Source organism: Diuraphis noxia, unplaced genomic scaffold, assembly GCF_037042655.1.
Source record: "Diuraphis noxia isolate RWA-SAM2 unplaced genomic scaffold, SU_Dnox_SAM2 contig0001, whole genome shotgun sequence".
Classification (NCBI taxonomy): domain Eukaryota; kingdom Metazoa; phylum Arthropoda; class Insecta; order Hemiptera; family Aphididae; genus Diuraphis; species Diuraphis noxia.
This window is the reverse complement of record NW_028301711.1, coordinates 97,768,857-97,792,836: the sequence shown is the minus strand read 5'-3', so window position 1 is coordinate 97,792,836 and position 23,980 is coordinate 97,768,857. Positions and strand designations below refer to the sequence as shown.

At 27.6% G+C, this 23,980-nt stretch overlaps 1 protein-coding gene and 1 pseudogene across 1 annotated transcript in view; both read left to right on the top strand.

The window, feature by feature from the left end:
• The window catches only part of LOC149062623 (uncharacterized), a 512,259-nt pseudogene that overhangs the window by 285,179 nt on the left and 203,100 nt on the right, over positions 1-23,980 (top strand).
• The window catches only part of LOC149062629 (uncharacterized), a 29,130-nt gene continuing 7,941 nt past the window's right edge, over positions 2,792-23,980 (top strand). Inside the window, exons 1-4 of the mRNA XM_089221967.1 lie at positions 2,792-2,957; positions 3,035-3,091; positions 11,223-11,426; positions 11,830-11,984. Of these exons, the coding sequence (XP_089078093.1) occupies positions 2,792-2,957; positions 3,035-3,091; positions 11,223-11,426; positions 11,830-11,984 (582 nt within the window). The remainder of the gene's footprint in view (positions 2,958-3,034; positions 3,092-11,222; positions 11,427-11,829; positions 11,985-23,980) is intronic.

Below are 23,980 nucleotides of genomic sequence, written 5' to 3'. Positions count from 1 at the left end.
AAACGCGTTCAAGATAATTTGACGACCTGCAGCGCTGCGAGCATGGTTTGTGGCAAGACATAATTGCTGTAAAAAATTTAGTAGCTTTTCACGCAGACAGCCTTATTTATAACTTGAATAATAATTTTGTGGAGTCTTACAACAGTGTAGTAGCAAAATTTGTAGGGGGGAAAAGAGTGAACTATTCCCTGCGAGGTAAATAAAATATGATTTAAAAATTAAACGTTGATAATTTTAATATATTCATACAGCATAGGTAAGGTATATACATAATAAGCGTTTTTTAGGTTCGTATAACACTCGGTGTATGACAGCAGTATCATCGTTTAACTTTGGTCCAGAGTACATGCGAAGGTTGTTTAAACAGGCAACTAAAGAAAGTCCGGGAAAGTTTACCAAACGGTTCATTTGCAAACTATCAAAAAAAAAGACTTACGCAAGGAGTACTCCAAAAATCAGACTCAGCTTTGAGCAAAGACAGTATATTATTACAATATAAAATAATAATAATAATGATTTATACATTTATTTAATATACTATATTGTTATTTTAATTAATAAACACTATATTTTTAATTCTTATTTTATGAATATTCTCGGTCATTTGTATTATTTGGTTTAGGTTACAGAGCAAAAAATTTGTGGGGCCCGACACTGATTACGGCGATTTGTGTAATGAGCTGGGTTGTGAAGAGCTTTCGCTTTCAGCCGAGGAAGTGGAAGAGAAAAAATTAGAGTTCCTAACTTCTTTGATAAAAAGTGTTGAAGAAATTCACGAAGTCGAACGAGCTACAGTAGACCAGGTTAAAACAAATACAAATTTTATTTTATTCTATTTAACTTTAACACTATAAAAATTACATAAAAAAAATTATTTTGTATTTTTCATTCCTTTTTAATTAAAAAAATGTTTATGCTTGTTGTTATAGGTCAAAAGCGACGTTTGGCATAAAGAGCGGAAATTTCGACTAACTGCCTCAAATTTTGGACGTGTATGTAAGCTTAGAGCCAACACCCCCAGAACAAATACCGTAAAATACATTTTGTATGGCGAAGTGTTCACACCATCAACTTCGGCATTGAGGTACGATTACAAAATATTTATTTAGTCAAATTCAATTATATATTCAATTATATAATATTATACAACATTTTTGTTTATATATTAGGTATGGAATACAATATGAGCCCATGGCCAAAAAAGATTTTGAGCTGAAGTTGGGATTAGAAGTATTGCCAGCGGGTCTATTTATAGATGAGATTATAAATTTTAGATTCTGAGCGGAGCGATGAATGTATTGATTTTACCATGATGTGTGTTTTTATTTTTTTTTTTTTTTTTTGTGTCTGTCATCACGTTTTGAGGCAGTAAAAATGCTTCGATTTTTGACTTCAGTACCTCGTTCGATCAGAAAGTGAATCTAGTTGGTACTTTGGGGGGGGGGGGGGGGGGTCAAAAGTAAAAAATTCTTAATACTTTTCTAAATAATTGAGAAAAACAAACAAAAAATTAAGAGAAAAACGGGAAATTTTACGCACACTCATTTTTCGACAAAATCGATTTTGGTTTTTGATGTAACTTTAAAACAAATGACCATAGATACATGAAATTTTCACCTAATGTTTATATAAGTATATTCTATCCACCATGCAATTTTCAAAAAATTTCGACTTAAGTTGAACTATTCATAGGCATTTCAAATTTTCGATCATTATTAGTTTTTTACAACATTGGATTTTCACTTTTAGCGATTTCCTTATTTTGGTGTAACTCTAAAACAAATTACCACAGATACTTGAAATATTGACTGTATGTTTATATAGGCGTGTTATATATTTGATAAAATTTTCAAAATATTTAGATTTGTTTTGAGCTGTTTACTGACATTTTAATTTTTCAATTTTATTAGTTTTTTTTTTCTATAAATATCGATAAAAATTTATTTGTTCGGTAGAAAAGCTTGAAAATTTAATACAAGGCTTTTAACACATTGTAACAATAGAAGTTAAAAAATATTAAAAATTCGTAGGCACAATTTTTTTTTATAAGCATTTAAAGTTCAAATTTTGACTAAATACGTAAAAATTACGGCAATGTTCAAATTATCTTAGATAGAAATTCATAAAAGTTTTTCTTTTTAATTCTAAGATTTGAAAATTTAATACAAGTCTCCTAACATATTTTTACAATAGAAGTTGAAAAATAAAAGAAATACATAGTCACAATTTTTTTTTATAAGCATACAAAGTTTGAATTTTTACAAAATATTACAAAATATTACGAAAATGCGTAAATTATTTTATGCTAGAAATTCATAAAAAATTTTTCTTTTATATTTAAGATTTGAAAATTTAATACAAGGCTCATAATATATTTTTACAATAAAAATTGAAAAATAAAAGAAATGCGTAGCCACAATTTTTTTTTTACAAGCATTCAAAGTTTGAATTTTGACAACATATTATGTAAAAATTACGAAAATTCGCAAATTATTTCAAACTAGAAATTCATAAAAATTTTTCTTTTTAAAACTAAGATTTGAAAATTTTTAATAATCTATAATATATCCTAGACAGATAAACCGTCTTCGCTCAGAATCGTTTTTCGTATACAATGATATAATATCATTGGATTCAAATTTAATTCCATCCATTACAGTAACCCACTTGTAATCTACTGTACAGCAGAGCGACATACACGACTTACCCGCCTTTTTTGGCTTGTTCTCCTGAAGGGTTGATAGGACATAAGGATTTGTTGGAAGTAAAGTGTCCTTATAGCGCTAAAGACATGACAGTCATCGAAGGTGTTGAACAAAAAAAAATCAATTTTTTGTCGGTCAACAACTCAGGCGAGTTGCAATTGAAAAAAACTGATATCTATTACTACCAAGTGCAGGGTCAATTGCACGTGGCTAATAAACAAACCTGTTATTTTGTAGTTTGGACACCAAAAGGTAAGTATAATAATACTATATAATATCCAAACCTAATAAAGTTCTTACATAAAATAACATGTTATATTTCTATTTAGATATTTTTATCGAAAAAATTGAGCGAGATGACGACTTTTGGAAAACTAAAATGGAAAGTCAGTTGATACAATTTTATAAAAACTATTTACTGGCTGAAATAGTGCAGCCAAAAATAGTAGTATAAAATGTATATGAATGTAAATAAATATATTGTAATATGAATTTTTTTAACTGTGTGTTACTCATTATTAATAATTTATATTATTCGTTCTTGTGATCTATGTTTTCCTTTTTTATTTATTCGTTCAAGTGTACAACGTACATTATATTATTTTTAGGTATTCTAACTAATAAGAAATGTAAATAAGCGGTTAGTATAAATATTACGAACGGAAACGAGTGTCGTATAATATTAGGTATTTAATACTTATTAGTTATTAGTATTGGACATTAGTTGATTAGTAGATAAGATAACGTAATTGTAGACCGCTAGAACAGCATAGTGCCCAGTAGCAAAGAGCGGTAGTCTGCGGGTCGCGGGAGATATATACGTACGCGCATGCACATGTCAACGCAATCGCCAGACAGAAAAATTACAAGTGTGATTTTTTTCTCAAAACACACTTTACGGGAAAAACTCTCACACCTCGTAGATTGGTCCGATTTTCGAAATTTTTTTTTTGTTAGATAGAGGAATATTTTTTACAGGGCGCATTGGACTTCGATTTTTGATTACGTTGCTAAAAACAAAAAATAATACAAAAACTAAAAAGTTGTAAAAATGGATTAAATTCAAACTTGTAATATAAGATCTAGAAAAATAATTTTGAAAATCCAAGTCCAATGCGCCCTGTAAGGAGTCTTCCTCTATCTAACAAAAAAAAAATTACGGAAATCGGACCAATCTACGAAGCGTGAGAGTTTTTCCTGTAACGCATGTTTTTGAGCAAAAAAACAGGTCGCGTGCAGGCCCCTTAAATCCGGAGTTGTCCCTAGACAATAAGTCATGGTGGGAGAGACAAACTGTCTTCGCTCAGAATCGTTTTTCGTATACAATGATATAATATCATTGGATTCAAATTTAATTCCATCCATTACAGTAACCCACTTGTAACCTACTGTACAGCAGAGCGACATCCACGAATAACCCGCCTTTTTTCTTTTATTCGCTTCACTCGTTTTTGTTTTAGGTACAGATATATTATAATATAGGTACCCAACGAAAACAAGAAGTATGAATAAAATAAAATATAAATTATAAATTCTTATCTAATTTACAAAGGTTACGTTAGGATTTAAAAAATATAATAATGTAATAACAATGGCTGGAATTTTGATGTCCTTAAAAAATCTCAAAAATGCAAAAATGACTTAAAAACTCAAAAAAATGCACTAGGCTATATAAATTAATTTAAATTATTATAGGTTAAACAATGGAAATATATTTATAAATGATACTACAGTAATTTATTTTAGATTCTGAACGAAGTGATGAATGTATTGATTTTAGAATGATGTGTTTTTTTTTTGTGTGTCTGTGTACAGCATAACTAGTTAAAATAATGCTTCAATTTCAAACTTTGGGGGTGGTTTTCGATGTAAAAGTGAATATCATTGGTGCATTATAGGTCAAAAGTAAACACTTTCCAACAATTTTCAAAAAAATCGAGAAAAACAAAAAGAAATGACAGAAAACGGGAATTTTTACTCAAAACCAGTTTTCGACCAATTCGATATTTTTATATGGTTGTAATTCAAAAACTAATAACTGTAAATACTTGAAATTTTCACCAAATGTTAATGTTAGTAATATCTATATACAGTTTAATTTTCAAAAATTTTCTTCTTTTTTTGAGTTATTAATAGACCACTGAAATTTACGATTTTTTTGAGAATTTTTTTTTTGAAGTGTCGGTAAAAAAATGTTGGACAACCAAAAAAACTTGAAAATTTAATACACGGTTCCTTATGAGTTGTTCTTATTGTAGCTAAAAAAAATTAAAACTCGTAAGTCACATTTTTTTTTAATAAGCGTTTACAGTTCAAAATTTTACAAAATCTGTCGAAAACGCGAAAATTTGCAAGTAATTTTGAAGTTGAAAAATCATAAATTTTTTGCGTTTATAACTAAGGATTAAAAATACAACACTAAGTTAACCATAAGTTTTCCTTCAAGTAGCTATAGAGAAAACTCGAAGCATCATTATAGGAAAAATGTTAAGTGCGTTTGAATTTTAAATTTTTACGAAATAGTGTAAACAATAACGATTTATCCTCAAACGATTTAAACATTTTTTATTATTCAAAAATTATAAGTCGTAGATACTTGAAAATTTGATCAGTTATTTAGATTGGCATTTTCTTTACATGATTTAATTTTCAAAATATTTTGACTTTTTTTGAGATATTTATAGACGACTGAAATTTTCAATTTTTCTGAAAGTTTTTTTTTGAATTGTCGATAAATTTTTTTTGGCTCAATCAAAATACTTGAAAATTTAATACAATGTTCCTCATAAGTTATTCTTATATTGATTAAAAAGTTATATAAATAAATAGGCACAGTTTTTTTTTTATTAGCATTTGAAGTTCAAATATTGACTTAATACGTAAAAATTACGGCAATTTTCAAATTACCTTAGATAGAATTTCATAAAAGTTTTTCTTTTTAGATCTAAGATTTTAAAATTTGATACAAGGCTCCTAACATATTTTTACAATAGCAGTTGAAAAATAAGAGAAATATATAGTCACACATTTTTATTTTTTTTTATAAGCATTTACAGTTCAAATATTGACTAAATACGTTAAAATTACGGCAATGTTTAAAAGTTCAAATTATCTTAGATAGAAATTCATAAAAGTTTTTCTTTTTAATTCTAAGATTTGAGAATTTAATACAAGGTTCCTAAAATATTTTTACAATAGCAGTTGAAAAATAAAAGAAATGAATAGTCACATTTATTTTTTACAAGCATTTAAATTTAAATTTTGACAATACACGTAAAAATCACGAAAATTCGCAAATTATTTTAAGCTAGAAATTCATAAAAAACTTTCTTTTTAAATTTTTAATAATCTATAATATATCCTAGACAGATAAACCGTCTCCGTTCAGAATCGTTTTTCGTATACAATGATACCTATCATTGCATTCAAATTTAACCTACCTTAGTCAGAGGTCCACCCCACCCCCAATGTACAGTAGAGCGATACCCACTTACCCGCTTTTTTTATGTATGTAAGGAATTATAAAATTAATAAGAAATAATAGATACGACGATAATTTGAGCGGGAAGCCTAGCCAAGTAAAATTGTAATCGATAATAATTAGTTGTGCTAAACATTTTATTATTCGTACCATCAGCTGTTATTGTCCATAGTGTCTAATTGTTAATTGGAACAATTTTGGTTTATTTTATGAACAAATTGTAAAAAATATTCTAAAAGCTAAAACAATGCGCTAAAATTGTCAAAAGTGCAATAAAAAAAAACTACTTTAAAATAATCAATATCACCCAAAACACATTTTATACTTACGGTTAAGGATCGACGTTTTAAGTGTTTCGACACCAGAAAGAAGATGCCTTTGCATCAAAATTCCAGCCCTAGAAATAACTAATAATATTTTTCACAATATACTTGCCTATGCAGTTATTCATCGGAGATCTTTCAAGCAATATCTTGAACTCAGATAGTACAGTACTATTGTACTAATATAGTAATATCATTCCAAATGATATAGATATCTCCATGTGCCTATTTGTCGCTTTACAAACCAGTATTTCACGACCATGTCTTAAAAAAATAACTGAATTTTTAATGAGGTTAAGTTATTTTAAGCTTCAACTTTCTAGATAGTTTGTAACTTTTATAAGTTGTACGAAAAATAACATTTAACATTAAACTTAACTTATATCATTCTATATTAACTTGCCCAGCCTTGCGATACACTGTAGGTACATACCTTTAATAATAAATATGTTGGTCTTCACTGCAACCACAACAAATCTCATTTAATTTGCGACAACTTAAATGCGTATTATGTAGTATAAGCATAATATAGTAAAAAAACATTTGGTATCATAGTAATAATTAATAATATTTTATATTATGATGGTACTCGTAAATGCATGATATATCTATGGTACCTACAGGGTAAGTTTACCATTAGTACAGGATTTAAGTATTGATCGCGTGTAATTTATAAAATATAAGAGGAGAAGTAAAAAGGAATTAACTGTTCCAAAAAATAATTAAAAGTTCAAACATTATCTTTTTTAAATTTAAATTTTCTTTTTCTGATGATTTTTAGCATGTAATGTCTTGATGTGTACTCTTCAGAAATACATGTACACATTTTGTAAATAACAATTTTATTAATGTATTTTATTATTTTATTAATTTAGGGAATGACCATTTTTGATTACGAAAAGCCAAGTGGAGAAGAGTAAAGACCTTAACACCTCATCTGTTAATGAGATAAATTATTCTTGAAACATCTATATAATAAAATGCTCCTTCGTCTGACCCCTGTTTATACATGATTTTTCCACTGATTCGTAGAAGCCCATCCGCTACACCACCGAAAAAAATATATTTCAAGAATTTATTAGTTATCTTTACTATACTGCTTTATATTATATTGTAGCCGATACAATTGAATAGAATTCCCAGACGGAATGCGTACAGGCGTCAGGTGCCTTATTTGTGATGCCCTATACAAATGTAATAAATCAATGGGGGTGGACACTATTCATTCTGATGGCAGTGAAATCTCCATGTGCGGTCGTATGTCATCCCATATCATCCCAAATAAATCGCCAACATAATATAAAAACATTCTTAAACCCTTAGTGCTCTGTGGACTGTGACATCCATTTTCTACACCTAAATGCTGCATAGCCGATTATATATTATTGTATTATTATAATATTCACTTATTTTTACATGGGTAACAACTTGAATATGGTTATAGACAATAATAATTTTATATTTAAATTATAATGATCAGTAATGATCTCGCTGTGGTGAATTTCCGGAATACAATTTGTATCTCAAAATTATTGAAATATATTGAACAAATACAGTTAATACATTAACATCTGAATTATATAAAAAGTTACATAAAATTACAGTTCTAAAATAGAATTATTTATCGAATATAAGTTAGGGGAAAAATTGGAAAATAGGTCAATGAGTAAGTATCGTCTACAAGTTAAAATTGGCTTCAAATATGCATACGAAAAACAATTCTGAGCAATTGATCACTCTATATATCACTCTATATTACAAAGCATATAATATAATATATACTCATATTTAATTTTCAATTATACTTATTTATTGTACTATTAGTAATATGGTAGGTTGAATTAATTTTGGCGAAAACATTGTATTTATGATACAGTAGACGCCGCTTATAAGACTCACTTTGGGACCAGCACAAAGTGAGTCTTATAACCGAATGAACCTTATAGGCGAAGTGGAAAAAAAAAATTAATTACGTATTTATAAATTTTATTTTATTACATATTTTGCTTTGATTTTATTAATACATACATTAAAATAATTAAACGTTAATACATATTACATATAAAAATTATTTTTGAAAAAAATTAAATTTAAATAATTAAACGTAAATTTATATTACATATAAAAATTATTTTTGAAAAAAATTAAATTTAAATAATTAAACGTAAATACATATTACATATAAAAATTATTTTTGAAAAAAATTTGTAATTTTTTTGTTTGTTTTTTATTTTCTTCTAATATTCCGAAAATATACTGTTCGTATTCGTATTGATCGTATTTATCTGCGATAAAAATTATTATACGTTATTAGGTACCAACAGAAACTAGAAATAATCAACACGAATATTATTTAATTTTTCAATACCAATTTATTTCTAAATTATAACCAAAAAAGTTTGTTTTCTACTATTTATTTTACGAAATTTGAGTCTTATAACCGAAGTGTTGAGTCTTATAACCGATTTTTTTTTAATGTATTTGGACACGTCCGGACCGTTCCAGACGATTTTGAGTCTAATAAGCGACTGAACCTTATATCCGTGAGTCTTATAAGCGGCGTCTACTGTATTTGATTAGTACAATACTTTATAGGTAGTTATAGTTTTATCATTCTATATTATTATATTTAACTTATATGTAGCAATGAATATAATATTTGTAATTGTGAAACTAGGTCATACGAAACCGTTTACTAAATCATGTTCTTTCATTGTATGTTGTAATAAATAAAAAAAATATTATAAACAACTTATATGTGTTAGTTTTGAATCTAATATCTCGTGAACGTATAACTCAGTGAATAAGTGTGTTAAGTTAATTTTAAAAATAATGTCATGTTTCAGGTAGGTAAGTATAAGTATAAATAACTCCCCCCAGTCCCCACTATCATCACTATTAACTAATCTACTGAACTGTATACGTTAAAAATTTTTTTAAATCTTATTACCATATTTTTTTTCAACAGATTTAGTATATACCTAATATACTTACAGAGGAAAAAACGTCAGTTCAAAGTATATGTTCCATCAATTACATTAAACTAGATTTTAGATTCTGAACGGAGTGATGAATGTATTGATTCTACAATGATGTGTGTTTTTTATGTGTCTGTGTACACTGTGTACAGCATAACTACTTGAAATAATGCTTCAATTTTAAACTTTGGGGATAGTTCCCTATGGAAAACTGAATATCCTTGGTGCATTATAGAGGTCAAAAAAGTTAACATTTTCCAACAGTTTTCAAAAAAATCGAGAAAAACAAAAAAAAAAATTACAGAAAAACGGGAATTTTTACGCAAAACCAGTTTTCGACCAAATCGATTTTTTTATATGGTTGTAATTCAAAAACTAATCACTGTAAATACTTGAAATTTTCACCAAATGTTTATGTTAATGTTATCTATATACAGTTTAATTTTAAAACATTTTTGACATTTTTGACTAACGCGAAAATTTGCAAGTAATTTTGAAGTTGAAAAATCATAAAATTTTTTTTGTTTATAACTAAGGATTAAAAATACAACATTAAAAATTTAAAATTATAATGATGTTTAAAAATATATTTTTCTGCAGTATAGGACCTTATATACACACTTTTTTTTACAGTCTAGAAACTTCCAAATGTACCTTTTTCTATTGAGTAGGAAATGATATATATAAATATGTATATATATTTTACCTGCTATGTCGTTTGTAGGTACGTACATTTGCCCATTGTACTTATTGTGTTTCTTGCACTACAGTGAGGGTAGGTAGGTAGGTACCTTGACCAGCGTATAGGTAGCGTCAAGTGTTCGTATATATATGTATAATACAATAACATTTCGATGCTCAACTGGTGGTAGGAACCAACACCATTACTGTTGCCACCACCGTCGTGTAACATAAAAAGGGACGCAGAATTCAGATCGTCATTCGTATGCTAACAGTGCTATTTAATTTAAAATTGTTCTCGGCACTAGCAGACTTGGTCGAGATAGGCTGTATTTTTTTCCATAATTTTAACATAATATTCATATCTCATTAAATCTACATTACACGATGAAATATACGGCATTTACAATCGTCACGCTTGCCATCATCTCATCGATTGTGGCATTGACAAATAATGGTTACGAAGAACGGCCGTGGTCGACAGAAGATATTGAAAACCACAAAAATAGTGAGTAAATAGCATTATGTATTATTTTTAAAACACACATGTTAATTATGAATAATTACTATCATTCAGATGTTTGAGAAATCTGTATTATGTTTAAAATGTATATTTATTGTTTTACGTCTCTAAATATTTGATATGTGTTATATACTTCGAATTTAAGTTTTATTTTTTATTTTCAAGTTTTTAATCATTCTATAGATTAGTCATACAATATAAATAAATCGTTGAAAAAGTGATAAAATCACCGGGTCTACCTGTTATAAACATAAAAATTAAGTGACCCAATTACCGTTACCTTTTGGAAAAAAAGGTTAATATTGTGAGGTAATTATCGGATTCCCCTTCTAAGCATCCTCACATGGGACTGATAATAGTAGAATCGGTATCGGTGGCAGACCGTCACACAAAGGAATGCACAGAATTTTGGTGGTCCTCATGATAACATTTAGAATAGAATATTTATTATTTTTAATATTACAAACACCAAACAGTATAATTCACCTAATAGTGAAATAAGGTACTAATTGTCTTCTTGTGTTTTTTTAGTAATGGATAGTCTCAATGGTCGTGTATGTCCTCCATTTGGAAAAAAGGCGAAATTCGAGGTAGAGACTATACAAACGAAGTCGCCGATGTACGGATGTGCCTATATGGCAAAAAAAACTCAACAAAGCGCTGTTCCGTTGTTACATTTGTGGTTGGAGCGTTCCGAACCAAAAAAAATACATGGCCATTGCAAAAACATGACTAGTACGTATAACGAACTACTACAACTGTAACATAATAATGGTGGTCGGGGGTTGGTAAGGTGGGTTGCGTGGGTGGGTATTGGACCCATGCTTTTTAAAATTTGCGGTCACCAAACTCTGCATAAAACTCAAATAAAATTAATTACAATGGTATTAATTTTCGTTATTCTACAGCATATTGTATGTTTATATAATAACATTATCAGATTGACTTGCGCTTTGCACACATATTTCTTTATTTTATAAGGATATTAAGTACCTACTTTATTGGAGAGTATAATATAAATGTATTTTAATATTATATTGAATATTAATGTACTATAATTAATGCTATACCTAGTATTTTTTGCCAAGCAATATCTTTAATCATACTCATGAATATTTCATCTAATTGTTTCTATCAGATATGGACCACTTTACTTTTGAGTGCTTGGCAAACATTAAACAACCCAACATAGACGAAGTTAAATTGGGTTTTAAGTACATATCACTACTGGAACATACTAATGCAGAAAATATGCAGAGTCAACCATCCAAACCACGATCCCACAGATGTGCCGTGAGTATATTACACGTTATTTTATATTATATTATATTATTCTATATATTCTTTATAATGTAGACGAATTCATGCAATCAATCTGATTATTTGAATGGTAATTTGTGTGTGTGTGTGTGTGGGGGGGGGGGGTGTAGTGAGTATGTGGTTGAAGAACATTCTTATGTACACGCATGAAATATTAACTATTATGGATTTAAAATTTTTAAGTGGGTGGTTGGTAGAATAATACTTATTATTTGTGTATTTGATCATTGTATACTAATTCTATTTTCAGGGAAAATTTTATTTTAATAATTCAAAACTAATAAAAGTTCTTACTTGTAATTATTATATGCGATAACTAAACCACCACATACCTCTCTTTAAATAATTGAACTTCTTATTTTCCATACCTAGTCAAACCATTTGAGATTTAAAGCCCTCGTATTGTATATGTATACAATCCCAAATGTTTTTAAACGGTTTGATGATTTATATTTCATATATATTTATTATCAGTGGCATAATTACGGAGGTGCACGACAATACAATATCATCTATATTTCATTGATTTGTTGAATTTTTTTTAAACTTATTTAAGAATGCTGTTATCACTTTAATTAATTTTATAAATATTAATTTATAAAATATTTATTATATACATATTATATTTTTATATGCATAATGTATCATAGTACAGATACAGCTCATATAGTATTTAAAATATAGGTACCTACAGATTTTTATCTTTGTTTATGTTATATTGTTATCAAATATAAAAAGATACCTATTTAGTACATGCGAGCAATGCAATTAGCTTTAAATATGAGTAATATGACTTACCTAATTTATAATTATTGATAACAATTTTACACCTGCTGAAATTTAATGGAATTACGCCAATTTTTTTTACACCGAGTAAATATAATACATTGTGTTAACCATAGTAACCATAGTATCTAATAAACATTCACCAGTACCATAGTTACCATAGTTAAGATTGTTCATAATTTTTATAATACTTAGGAATAGAGAAAAAATATTAAACATAATATAAATTTATATTACTTAAGAGTTCGCCGGCTAGTACTTGTATTAAAATATATTATTCTTCACTAAAAAGTATTAACGGCGATCTATCGTTTGTTGTGGTATCGTTTAAACGAATTATTTATTATGATCTATAAATCATAACGACGTAATTTGTCTTTAAAATATTTACGTATAATCATACCAAAAGTAATTATAAGTACATATAACTATACAAATTTATAACATTACTTACACAATACACATTTAAACAAAAAGGTAAATTAACGGGTGAAGTCGATTAATTCGAAATTCAAAAAGCTGCAGTCACTTAACATACTACTTAACGTATATATTATAAAAAAAAAATAATAAAGTTAATTTCTGTATGACGAAATACATCTTTAAAATACATATTATATTGTATATATTGTTTTTATATAAATAATAATTTCAATTTTATATAGGTAGTTATTATAATTCATGACTTTTTAAAAATATATATAATTTCTATAACGATAGTTCATCAAAATGAGAAATTAGTACCTATAGTATATTATGTTTATTGTTATATATTTAACGGACTTATTTTATCCCGGACTTTTTTTACCGTGATTTCTATTATATATGTACATCAATATTTTATAATACTATAATTTTGTTAAGGGGCCTGCTCGTGACTATTTAATAAGGGGCAACATTTAGGCAATTTGAAAGCTCGTCGCCGCCGCCCGGTACCTATGTGTTAGTCGTAAATGATTATTAGTGTGAGTGTAGACAGACGTGCGTACCACCGCCAACCACCCAACTATTTAGACAGACATCGTTATCGCAAAGTTATTTATAGCGGGATTACTATATATTATAATATTATCCGTAATCGTTCATTCGGAACGATTGAATCCTTATTAAAATATTATTTTTACTACGTATTCAATTCTACTCTTATTTACAATTCAATTTCATTCAGATAGTGAAGGAAGTGAAAGACGAAGGTTGGTATTTTCATTTTTATTGCAATTTTCGCACTCTTCTTTTGTGTTTATTATATAGTGTAAATAGTGTTTATTATGGGCAGTAAGTACAGAGTTAAAAAAAAAACTGTAGCGGCTTATAGGAAGAAGAAAGGTGGAAATAAAATCACGTAAGTTATACTTCGACTTCTAAGTAAAAATGTATGGTCATCAGGTGGTTGGTAGGTATATAATAAATTTAAACATCGTTTAGAAAACGCGTTCAAGATAATTTGACGACCTGCAGCGCTGCGAGCATGGTTTGTGGCAAGACATAATTGCTGTAAAAAATTTAGTAGCTTTTCACGCAGACAGCCTTATTTATAACTTGAATAATAATTTTGTGGAGTCTTACAACAGTGTAGTAGCAAAATTTGTAGGGGGGAAAAGAGTGAACTATTCCCTGCGAGGTAAATAAAATATGATTTAAAAATTAAACGTTGATAATTTTAATATATTCATACAGCATAGGTAAGGTATATACATAATAAGCGTTTTTTAGGTTCGTATAACACTCGGTGTATGACAGCAGTATCATCGTTTAACTTTGGTCCAGAGTACATGCGAAGGTTGTTTAAACAGGCAACTAAAGAAAGTCCGGGAAAGTTTACCAAACGGTTCATTTGCAAACTATCAAAAAAAAAGACTTACGCAAGGAGTACTCCAAAAATCAGACTCAGCTTTGAGCAAAGACAGTATATTATTACAATATAAAATAATAATAATAATGATTTATACATTTATTTAATATACTATATTGTTATTTTAATTAATAAACACTATATTTTTAATTCTTATTTTATGAATATTCTCGGTCATTTGTATTATTTGGTTTAGGTTACAGAGCAAAAAATTTGTGGGGCCCGACACTGATTACGGCGATTTGTGTAATGAGCTGGGTTGTGAAGAGCTTTCGCTTTCAGCCGAGGAAGTGGAAGAGAAAAAATTAGAGTTCCTAACTTCTTTGATAAAAAGTGTTGAAGAAATTCACGAAGTCGAACGAGCTACAGTAGACCAGGTTAAAACAAATACAAATTTTATTTTATTCTATTTAACTTTAACACTATAAAAATTACATAAAAAAAATTATTTTGTATTTTTCATTCCTTTTTAATTAAAAAAATGTTTATGCTTGTTGTTATAGGTCAAAAGCGACGTTTGGCATAAAGAGCGGAAATTTCGACTAACTGCCTCAAATTTTGGACGTGTATGTAAGCTTAGAGCCAACACCCCCAGAACAAATACCGTAAAATACATTTTGTATGGCGAAGTGTTCACACCATCAACTTCGGCATTGAGGTACGATTACAAAATATTTATTTAGTCAAATTCAATTATATATTCAGTTATATAATATTATACAACATTTTTGTTTATATATTAGGTATGGAATACAATATGAGCCCATGGCCAAAAAAGATTTTGAGCTGAAGTTGGGATTAGAAGTATTGCCAGCGGGTCTATTTATAGATGAGATTATAAATTTTAGATTCTGAGCGGAGCGATGAATGTATTGATTTTACCATGATGTGTGTTTTTTTTTTTTTTTTTTTTTTTGTGTCTGTCATCACGTTTTGAGGCAGTAAAAATGCTTCGATTTTTGACTTCAGTACCTCGTTCGATCAGAAAGTGAATCTAGTTGGTACTTTGGGGAGTCAAAAGTAAAAAATTCTCAATACTTTTCTAAATAATCGAGAAAAACAAACTAAAAATTAAGGGAAAAACGGGAAATTTTACGCACACTCATTTTTCGACAAAATCGATTTTGGTTTTTGATGTAACGTTAAAACGAATGACCGTAGATACATGAAATATTCATCGAATGTTTATATAAGTAAATTCTATCCACCATGCAATTTTCAAAATATTTCGACTTAAGTTGAACTATTCATAGGCATTTCAAATTTTCGATCATTATTAGTTTTTTTTAAATTAATATCGATAAAAATTTATTTGTTAGGCAGAAAAGCTTGAAAATTTAATACAAGGCTCTTAACATATTGTTACAATAGTAGATGAAAAATAAAAGAAATTCATAGTCACAATTTTTTTTTATAAGCATTCAAAGTTTGAATTTTGACAAAATATGTAAAAATCACGAGAATTCACAAATTATTTAAAGCTAGAATTTCATAAAAAATTTTCTTTTCAAATCTAAGATTTAAAAATGTAATACAAGATACTTTACAAGTTTTTCAATCTTTATCACAAATAAAAATTCCACCTGAAATTCAAATTAAATTTTTATGAGCATTTGAAATTTAAATTTTTACAACATTGGATTTTCACTTTTAGCGATTTCCTTATTTTGGTGTAACTCTAAAACAAATTACCACAGAAACTTGAAATTTTGACTGTATGTTTATATAGGCGTGTTATATATTTGATAAAATTTTCAAAATATTTAGATTTGTTTTGAGCTGTTTACTGACATTTTAATTTTTCAACTTTATTAGTTTTTTTTTCTATAAATATCGATAAAAATGTATTTGTTCGGTAGAAAAGCTTGAAAATTTAATACAAGGCTTTTAACACATTGTAACAATAGAAGTTAAAAAATATTAAAAATTCGTAGGCACAATTTTTTTTTATAAGCATTTAAAGTTCAAATTTTGACTAAATACGTAAAAATTACGGCAATGTTCAAATTATCTTAGATAGAAATTCATAAAAGTTTTTCTTTTTAATTCTAAGATTTGAAAATTTAATACAAGTCTCCTAACATATTTTTACAATAGAAGTTGAAAAATAAAAGAAATACATAGTGACAATTTTTTTTTATAAGCATACAAAGTTTGAATTTTTACAAAATATTACGAAAAATCGTAAATTATTTTATGCTAGAAATTCATAAAAAATTTTCCTTTTATATTTAAGATTTGAAAATTTAATACAAGGCTTTTAACACATTGTAACAATAGAAGTTAAAAAATATTAAAAATTCGTAGGCACAATTTTTTTTTATAAGCATTTAAAGTTCAAATTTTGACTAAATACGTAAAAATTACGGCAATGTTCAAATTATCTTAGATAGAAATTCATAAAAGTTTTTCTTTTTAATTCTAAGATTTGAAAATTTAATACAAGTCTCCTAACATATTTTTACAATAGAAGTTGAAAAATAAAAGAAATACATAGTCACAATTTTTTTTTATAAGCATACAAAGTTTGAATTTTTACAAAATATTACAAAATATTACGAAAATTCGTAAATTATTTTATGCTAGAAATTCATAAAAAATTTTCCTTTTATATTTAAGATTTGAAAATTTAATACAAGGCTCATAATATATTTTTACAATAAAAATTGAAAAATAAAAGAAATGCGTAGCCACAATTTTTTTTTTACAAGCATTCAAAGTTTGAATTTTGACAACATATTATGTAAAAATTACGAAAATTCGCAAATTATTTCAAACTAGAAATTCATAAAAATTTTTCTTTTTAAAACTAAGATTTGAAAATTTTTAATAATCTATAATATATCCTAGACAGATAAACCGTCTTCGCTCAGAATCGTTTTTCGTATACAATGATATAATATCATTGGATTCAAATTTAATTCCATCCATTACAGTAACCCACTTGTAACCTACTGTACAGCAGAGCGACATACACGACTTACCCGCCTTTTTTGGCTTGTTCTCCTGAAGGGTTGATAGGACATAAGGATTTGTTGGAAGTAAAGTGTCCTTATAGCGCTAAAGACATGACAGTCATCGAAGGTGTTGAACAAAAAAAAATCAATTTTTTGTCGGTCAACAACTCAGGCGAGTTGCAATTGAAAAAAACTGATATCTATTACTACCAATTGCAGGGTCAATTGCACGTGGCTAATAAACAAACCTGTTATTTTGTAGTTTGGACACCAAAAGGTAAGTATAATAATACTATATAATATCCAAACCTAATAAAGTTCTTACATAAAATAACATGTTATATTTCTATTTAGATATTTTTATCGAAAAAATTGAGCGAGATGACGACTTTTGGAAAACTAAAATGGAAAGTCAGTTGATACAATTTTATAAAAACTATTTACTGGCTGAAATAGTGCAGCCAAAAATAGTAGTATAAAATGTATATGAATGTAAATAAATATATTGTAATATGAATTTTTTTAACTGTGTGTTACTCATTATTAATAATTTATATTATTCGTTCTTGTGATCTATGTTTTCCTTTTTTATTTATTCGTTCAAGTGTACAACGTACATTATATTATTTTTAGGTATTCTAACTAATAAGAAATGTAAATAAGCGGTTAGTATAAATATTACGAACGGAAACGAGTGTCGTATAATATTAGGTATTTAATACTTATTAGTTATTAGTATTGGACATTAGTTGATTAGTAGATAAGATAACGTAATTGTAGACCGCTAGAACAGCATAGTGCCCAGTAGCAAAGAGCGGTAGTCTGCGGGTCGCGGGAGATATATACGTACGCGCATGCACATGTCAACGCAATCGCCAGACAGAAAAATTACTAGTGTGATTTTTTTCTCAAAACACACTTTACGGGAAAAACTCTCACACCTCGTAGATTGGTCCGATTTTCGAAATTTTTTTTTTGTTAGATAGAGGAATATTTTTTACAGGGCGCATTGGACTTCGATTTTTGATTACGTTGCTAAAAACAAAAAATAATACAAAAACTAAAAAGTTGTAAAAATGGATTAAATTCAAACTTGTAATATAAGATCTAGAAAAATAATTTTGAAAATCCAAGTCCAATGCGCCCTGTAAGGAGTCTTCCTCTATCTAACAAAAAAAAAATTACGGAAATCGGACCAATCTACGAAGCGTGAGAGTTTTTCCTGTAACGCATGTTTTTGAGCAAAAAAACAGGTCGCGTGCAGGCCCCTTAAATCCGGAGTTGTCCCTAGACAATAAGTCATGGTGGGAGAGCTTTTTTCAATAATAAAAATGTATTACTCCACTCGAATTATTATCATTATTATATATTAGGTACAGTTTTCGCCACTTATAGTGATTACCTTCGTTCAAAAGTACCTACTTGATCACTATAACCGGAAATCACTAAAAGCGGCGACTGGAGAAACATGTATAAAATAATGTAAAAATATTTAAATATTAAAATTATATTTATTTAGTATTATCATTTTTTATTTTTAATAATCTAAATATTTTTATTTTTTATACTATACATACCTACGGTATACTGAACAACGAACGAAAACAAACTGCGTATAAAGTGTAAAATATTGGTGCTTGTCAGAACAAAAACGGTTTTAAACATGTACGAATGGGGCTAGGTAAATTGAGTCCGAGATAAGTTTGGTACATTTTGAAAGTGTTAAATTGAGTCCCGGAGATAAATAAGTAGTAGGTAAGTTGAGTCCCGGAAAAAATAAGGTAGTAGGTAATTTGAGTCCCAGGAAAAAACGATTTATATGCATTAAATATTTAAAAATTTGCACTATTAAATTTTTATTTGTGATTTTTCCCCTCTCAATTTACCAACCCCGGTACGAAATGTTATGTTATTATGAAGTATCGCTTATTACGTGGGTTACATTAGAAAACATAAGCTTGATTAAAGTTCATGATTAAGATAATTGTCATTCGTAATAGTTTCCCTGTAAACAAAAAGGTGATAGGTATTATTTTAAATTTTATTTATATTTTATATTTCTGATCACAATAACCGAAAACCTGAACACTGTATTCGACGAAAAATTCTCTTATAACGACTGTTTGTTCCGTTCATGGCATTTTTGATCGCTATATATGAGTGGCTGATTCTTATAACCAGTGAACACTAAGCGGCGACTAAAAACTAAAAATATAAAAAATCGTTGGTAGGTACATTGAAAAGAAAACTCTTTATTAAATATAAAAAAAAAGAAATCAAAAAATATTAAAAATGAAATAAAAATAAAAATTATAGAACAAAATCTAATTTTCTGTTGATTTTTGAAAACATAATGGCTTTATTCACGTCTAGGTACATCAATATTATATTTCTTTTTTCATTTGATGATTGTGTCTGTGAAAAATTCAATAATGATAGATATTAAAATGATTATCATTATTTCGATCCAATAATTTGATTCAAATATATTTAATTTACCTATTTATATAGTATATTATATTAACTACTATAATTAATACTAAAATATACTAAATACTATTGATTATAAATGTTATTTTGTGCCCATTCAATTTAAAAATAACAACTGATGCAGGGAATGGGCCATTCCAAATGTCCTGGATAACTCAGGTTCCACTAAGGAATATAATAAAATCAGTCGGCGCGATTAGATATTACCGAATTATAAATAGAACTATTCAACGATCCACAGAAAAATGTAGTAATTTATTATTATTTAATATTTATGATGTACATTAAAACTAAAAAATAACAGCCTAAACAGTTTTTTCATATTTTCTATAAAAAATATAATTTTAAATATTGATTGACATATTAAATATGTTTATTTTTTTCGTTTCGTGATATTGGGGGAGAGCACTGGTGTATTTAGGTTTTTGTCATGGGGGGGGGGGGGGGGGTATGACTTTTTATGATAATTACAAACTTGAGAGTGGCTACGCCCCCCCCCCCCCAAGTTTCCAGGAATTATAAAAGCTTATTAATATTAAATATATATTCTACGTTTGCCAAAATTATAATACACAACACATTACTTGAGGTTCAATGTTTTATTATCAAAATCATGTTATTACAATACAAGATACAAAATATGAACTTCAAATTCTCATAAAAATTTAATTTGACTTTTCGGTAGAGATTTTTTTTGATAAAATTAGGCGTACTTATGAAGAATCTTATATTAAATTTTCAATTGTTAGATTCAAAAAGACAAATTTTTATGAATTTCTAACTCAAAATAATTTGCTAATTTTCGTGTTTTTTCAGTATTTTGTCAAAATTTGAACTTTAAATGGTTATAAAAAGAAAACCGTGACTAAGGATTTTTAATATTTTTCAACCACTATTGTGTCAATATATAAGAAGCATCGTATTAAATTTTCAAGCTTTTTTACCCCACAAATAAAGATTTATTGACATTCAAAAAAAAAACCTAAAAAGTTGGAAACTATAAGTATATCCGTAAACAGCTTAAAACAAGTCAAAATATTTTAAAAATTGTATCAAATATAGAAAGTGTTAATATAAACAACCAGTGAAAATTTCATGTATCTACAGACATTTTTTTTAGAATTACACCAAAAACCGTAATCGATTTTGACCAAAATAGAGTTTGCGTAAAAATTCCCGTTTTTTCCTTAATTTTTCATTTGTTTTTCACGGCGCTTTTGAAAACTACTGGGAAATTTTTACTTTTGACCCCCAAAGTTCCATATAGGTTCACTTTCCTATCAGAAAAGATGCTGTTAAAGAATATCTAAGCATTTTTACTCTCCTAAAACGTGATGACAGACACAAAAAAGTTAAAAATTAAAAAAGCACACATCATTGTAAAATCAATACATTCATCGCTTCGCTCAGAATCTAAAAAAAAAGTATTTGAATACATATTCATATTATTACATTTATTCGAATACTTAACAATTTTACAAGACTGAACTGCAGTCTGCAAGCATAAAACGTTACTTTCTATTGGGAATAATAAAAATCTTGCCCGTCTGAACAACAGCGCTCAGCGGTTTTATTCTTGCAAATTTAATCAATTAGGAATTGAAAAAAAAAAATCATAATTTTTTAAATAGTAATCATCGAATTATAACGAGTAACGACTATAATTAATTGTGTGTATACAGTCTATGGGGGGGGGGGGTTGATCCCCTTGATCCCCCCTCGTAAATACGCCACTGGGGGGGAGGGCATCGCTCTGTTTTGTCCGCGCCTGATCAACCGTTTCCAAAATATTGCAGTTGCAGTTGCACTTTCAAACGGACTATTGGGCGAGACAATATTATATTTAATATATATTTACTTTTTTACCATGATGCAATTTTTCGTCGTGATTTTTTTAAAAATCATCATTGAATTGACTACCAGATTCCAAGCATTTCATTTTTACTCGTTGTATTTTAGATTCTGAGCGGAGCGATGAATGTATTGATTTTACCATGATGTGTGTGTGTTTTTTTTGTGTCTGTCATCACGTTTTGGGGCAGTAAAAATGCTTCAATTTTTGACTTCAGTACCTCGTTCGATCAGAAAGTGAATCTAGTTGGTACTTTGGGGAGTCAAAAGTAAAAAATTCTCAATACTTTTCTAAATAATCGAGAAAAACAAACTAAAAATTAAGGGAAAAACGGGAAATTTTACGCACATTCATTTTTCGACAAAATCGATTTTGGTTTTTGATGTAACGTTAAAACGAATGACCGTATATACATGAAATATTCATCGAATGTTTATATAAGTAAATTCTATCCACCATGCAATTTTCAAAATATTTCGACTTAAGTTGAACTATTCATAGGCATTTGAAATTTTCGATCATTTTTAGTTTTTTTAAAATTAATAACGATAAAAATGTATTTGTAAGGCAGAAAAGCTTGAAAATTTAATACAAGGCTCTTAACATATTGTTACAATAGCAGTTTGAAAAATAAAAGGAATACATACTCATAATTTTTTTTTAAGCATTCAAAGTTTGAGTTTTGACAACATATTATGTAAAAATCACAAAAATTCACAAATTATTTTAAGCTAGAAATTCATAAAAAATGTTCCTTTTAAATCTAAGATTTGAAAATTTAATAAAAGTTTCCTTACAAGTTTTTGAATCTTTATCACCAATAAAAATTCCACCGGAAATTCAAATTAAATTTTTATGAGCATTTGAAATTTAAATTTTTACAACATTGGATATCCACTGGATTTCACATTTAGTGATTTTCTTATTTTGGTGTAACTCTAAAAGTCTAAAACAAATGACCGCAGATGCTTGAAATTTTCTCTGAATATTTATATAGACATTTTCTATATTTGATAACATTTTCAAAATATTTAGATTTGTTTTGAGCTGTTTACTGACATTTTAATTTTTCAACTTTTTTAGTTTTTTTTTCTATAAATATCGATAAAAATTTATTTGTTCGGTAGAAAAACTTTAAAATTTAGTACAAGGCTTCTAACACATTTTAACAATAGCAGTTGAAAAATGAAATAAATTCATAGTCACAATTTTTTTTTTACAAGGATTCAAAGTTTGAATTTTGACAACATACGTAAAAATTACAAAAATTCATATATTATTTTAAGCTAGAAATTCATAAAAAATGTTCCTTTTATATCTAAGATTTGAAAATTTAATACATAGCTCTTATCGTATTTTTACAATATCAATTGAAAAATAAAAGAAATACGTAGTCACAATTTTTTTTTACAAGCATTCAAAGTTTGAATTTTGATAACATATGTAAAAATCAAGAAAATTCGCAAATTATTTCAAACTAGAAATTCATAAAAAATCTTCTTTTTAAATCTAAGATTTAAAAATTTTTAATAATCTATAATATATCCTAGACAGATAAACCGTCTTCGCTCAGAATCGTTTTTCGTATACAATGATATAATATCATTGGATTCAAATTTAATTCCATCCATTACAGTAACCCACTTGTAACCTACTGTACAGCAGAGCGACATCCACGACTTACCCGCCTTTTTTCTTTTATTCGCTTCACTCGTTTTTGTTTTAGGTACAGATATATTATAATATAGGTACCCAACGAAAACAAGAAGTATGAATAAAATAAAATATAAATTATAAATTCTTAACTAATTTACAAAGGTTACGTTAGGATTTAAAAAATATAATAATGTAATAACTATGGCTGGAATTTTGATGTCCTTAAAAAATCTCAAAAATGCAAAAATGACTTAAAAACTCAAAAAAATGCACTAGGCTATATAAATTAATTTAAATTATTATAGGTTAAACAATGGAAATATATTTATAAATGATACTACAGTAATTTATTTTAGATAGAATTTCATAAAAGTTT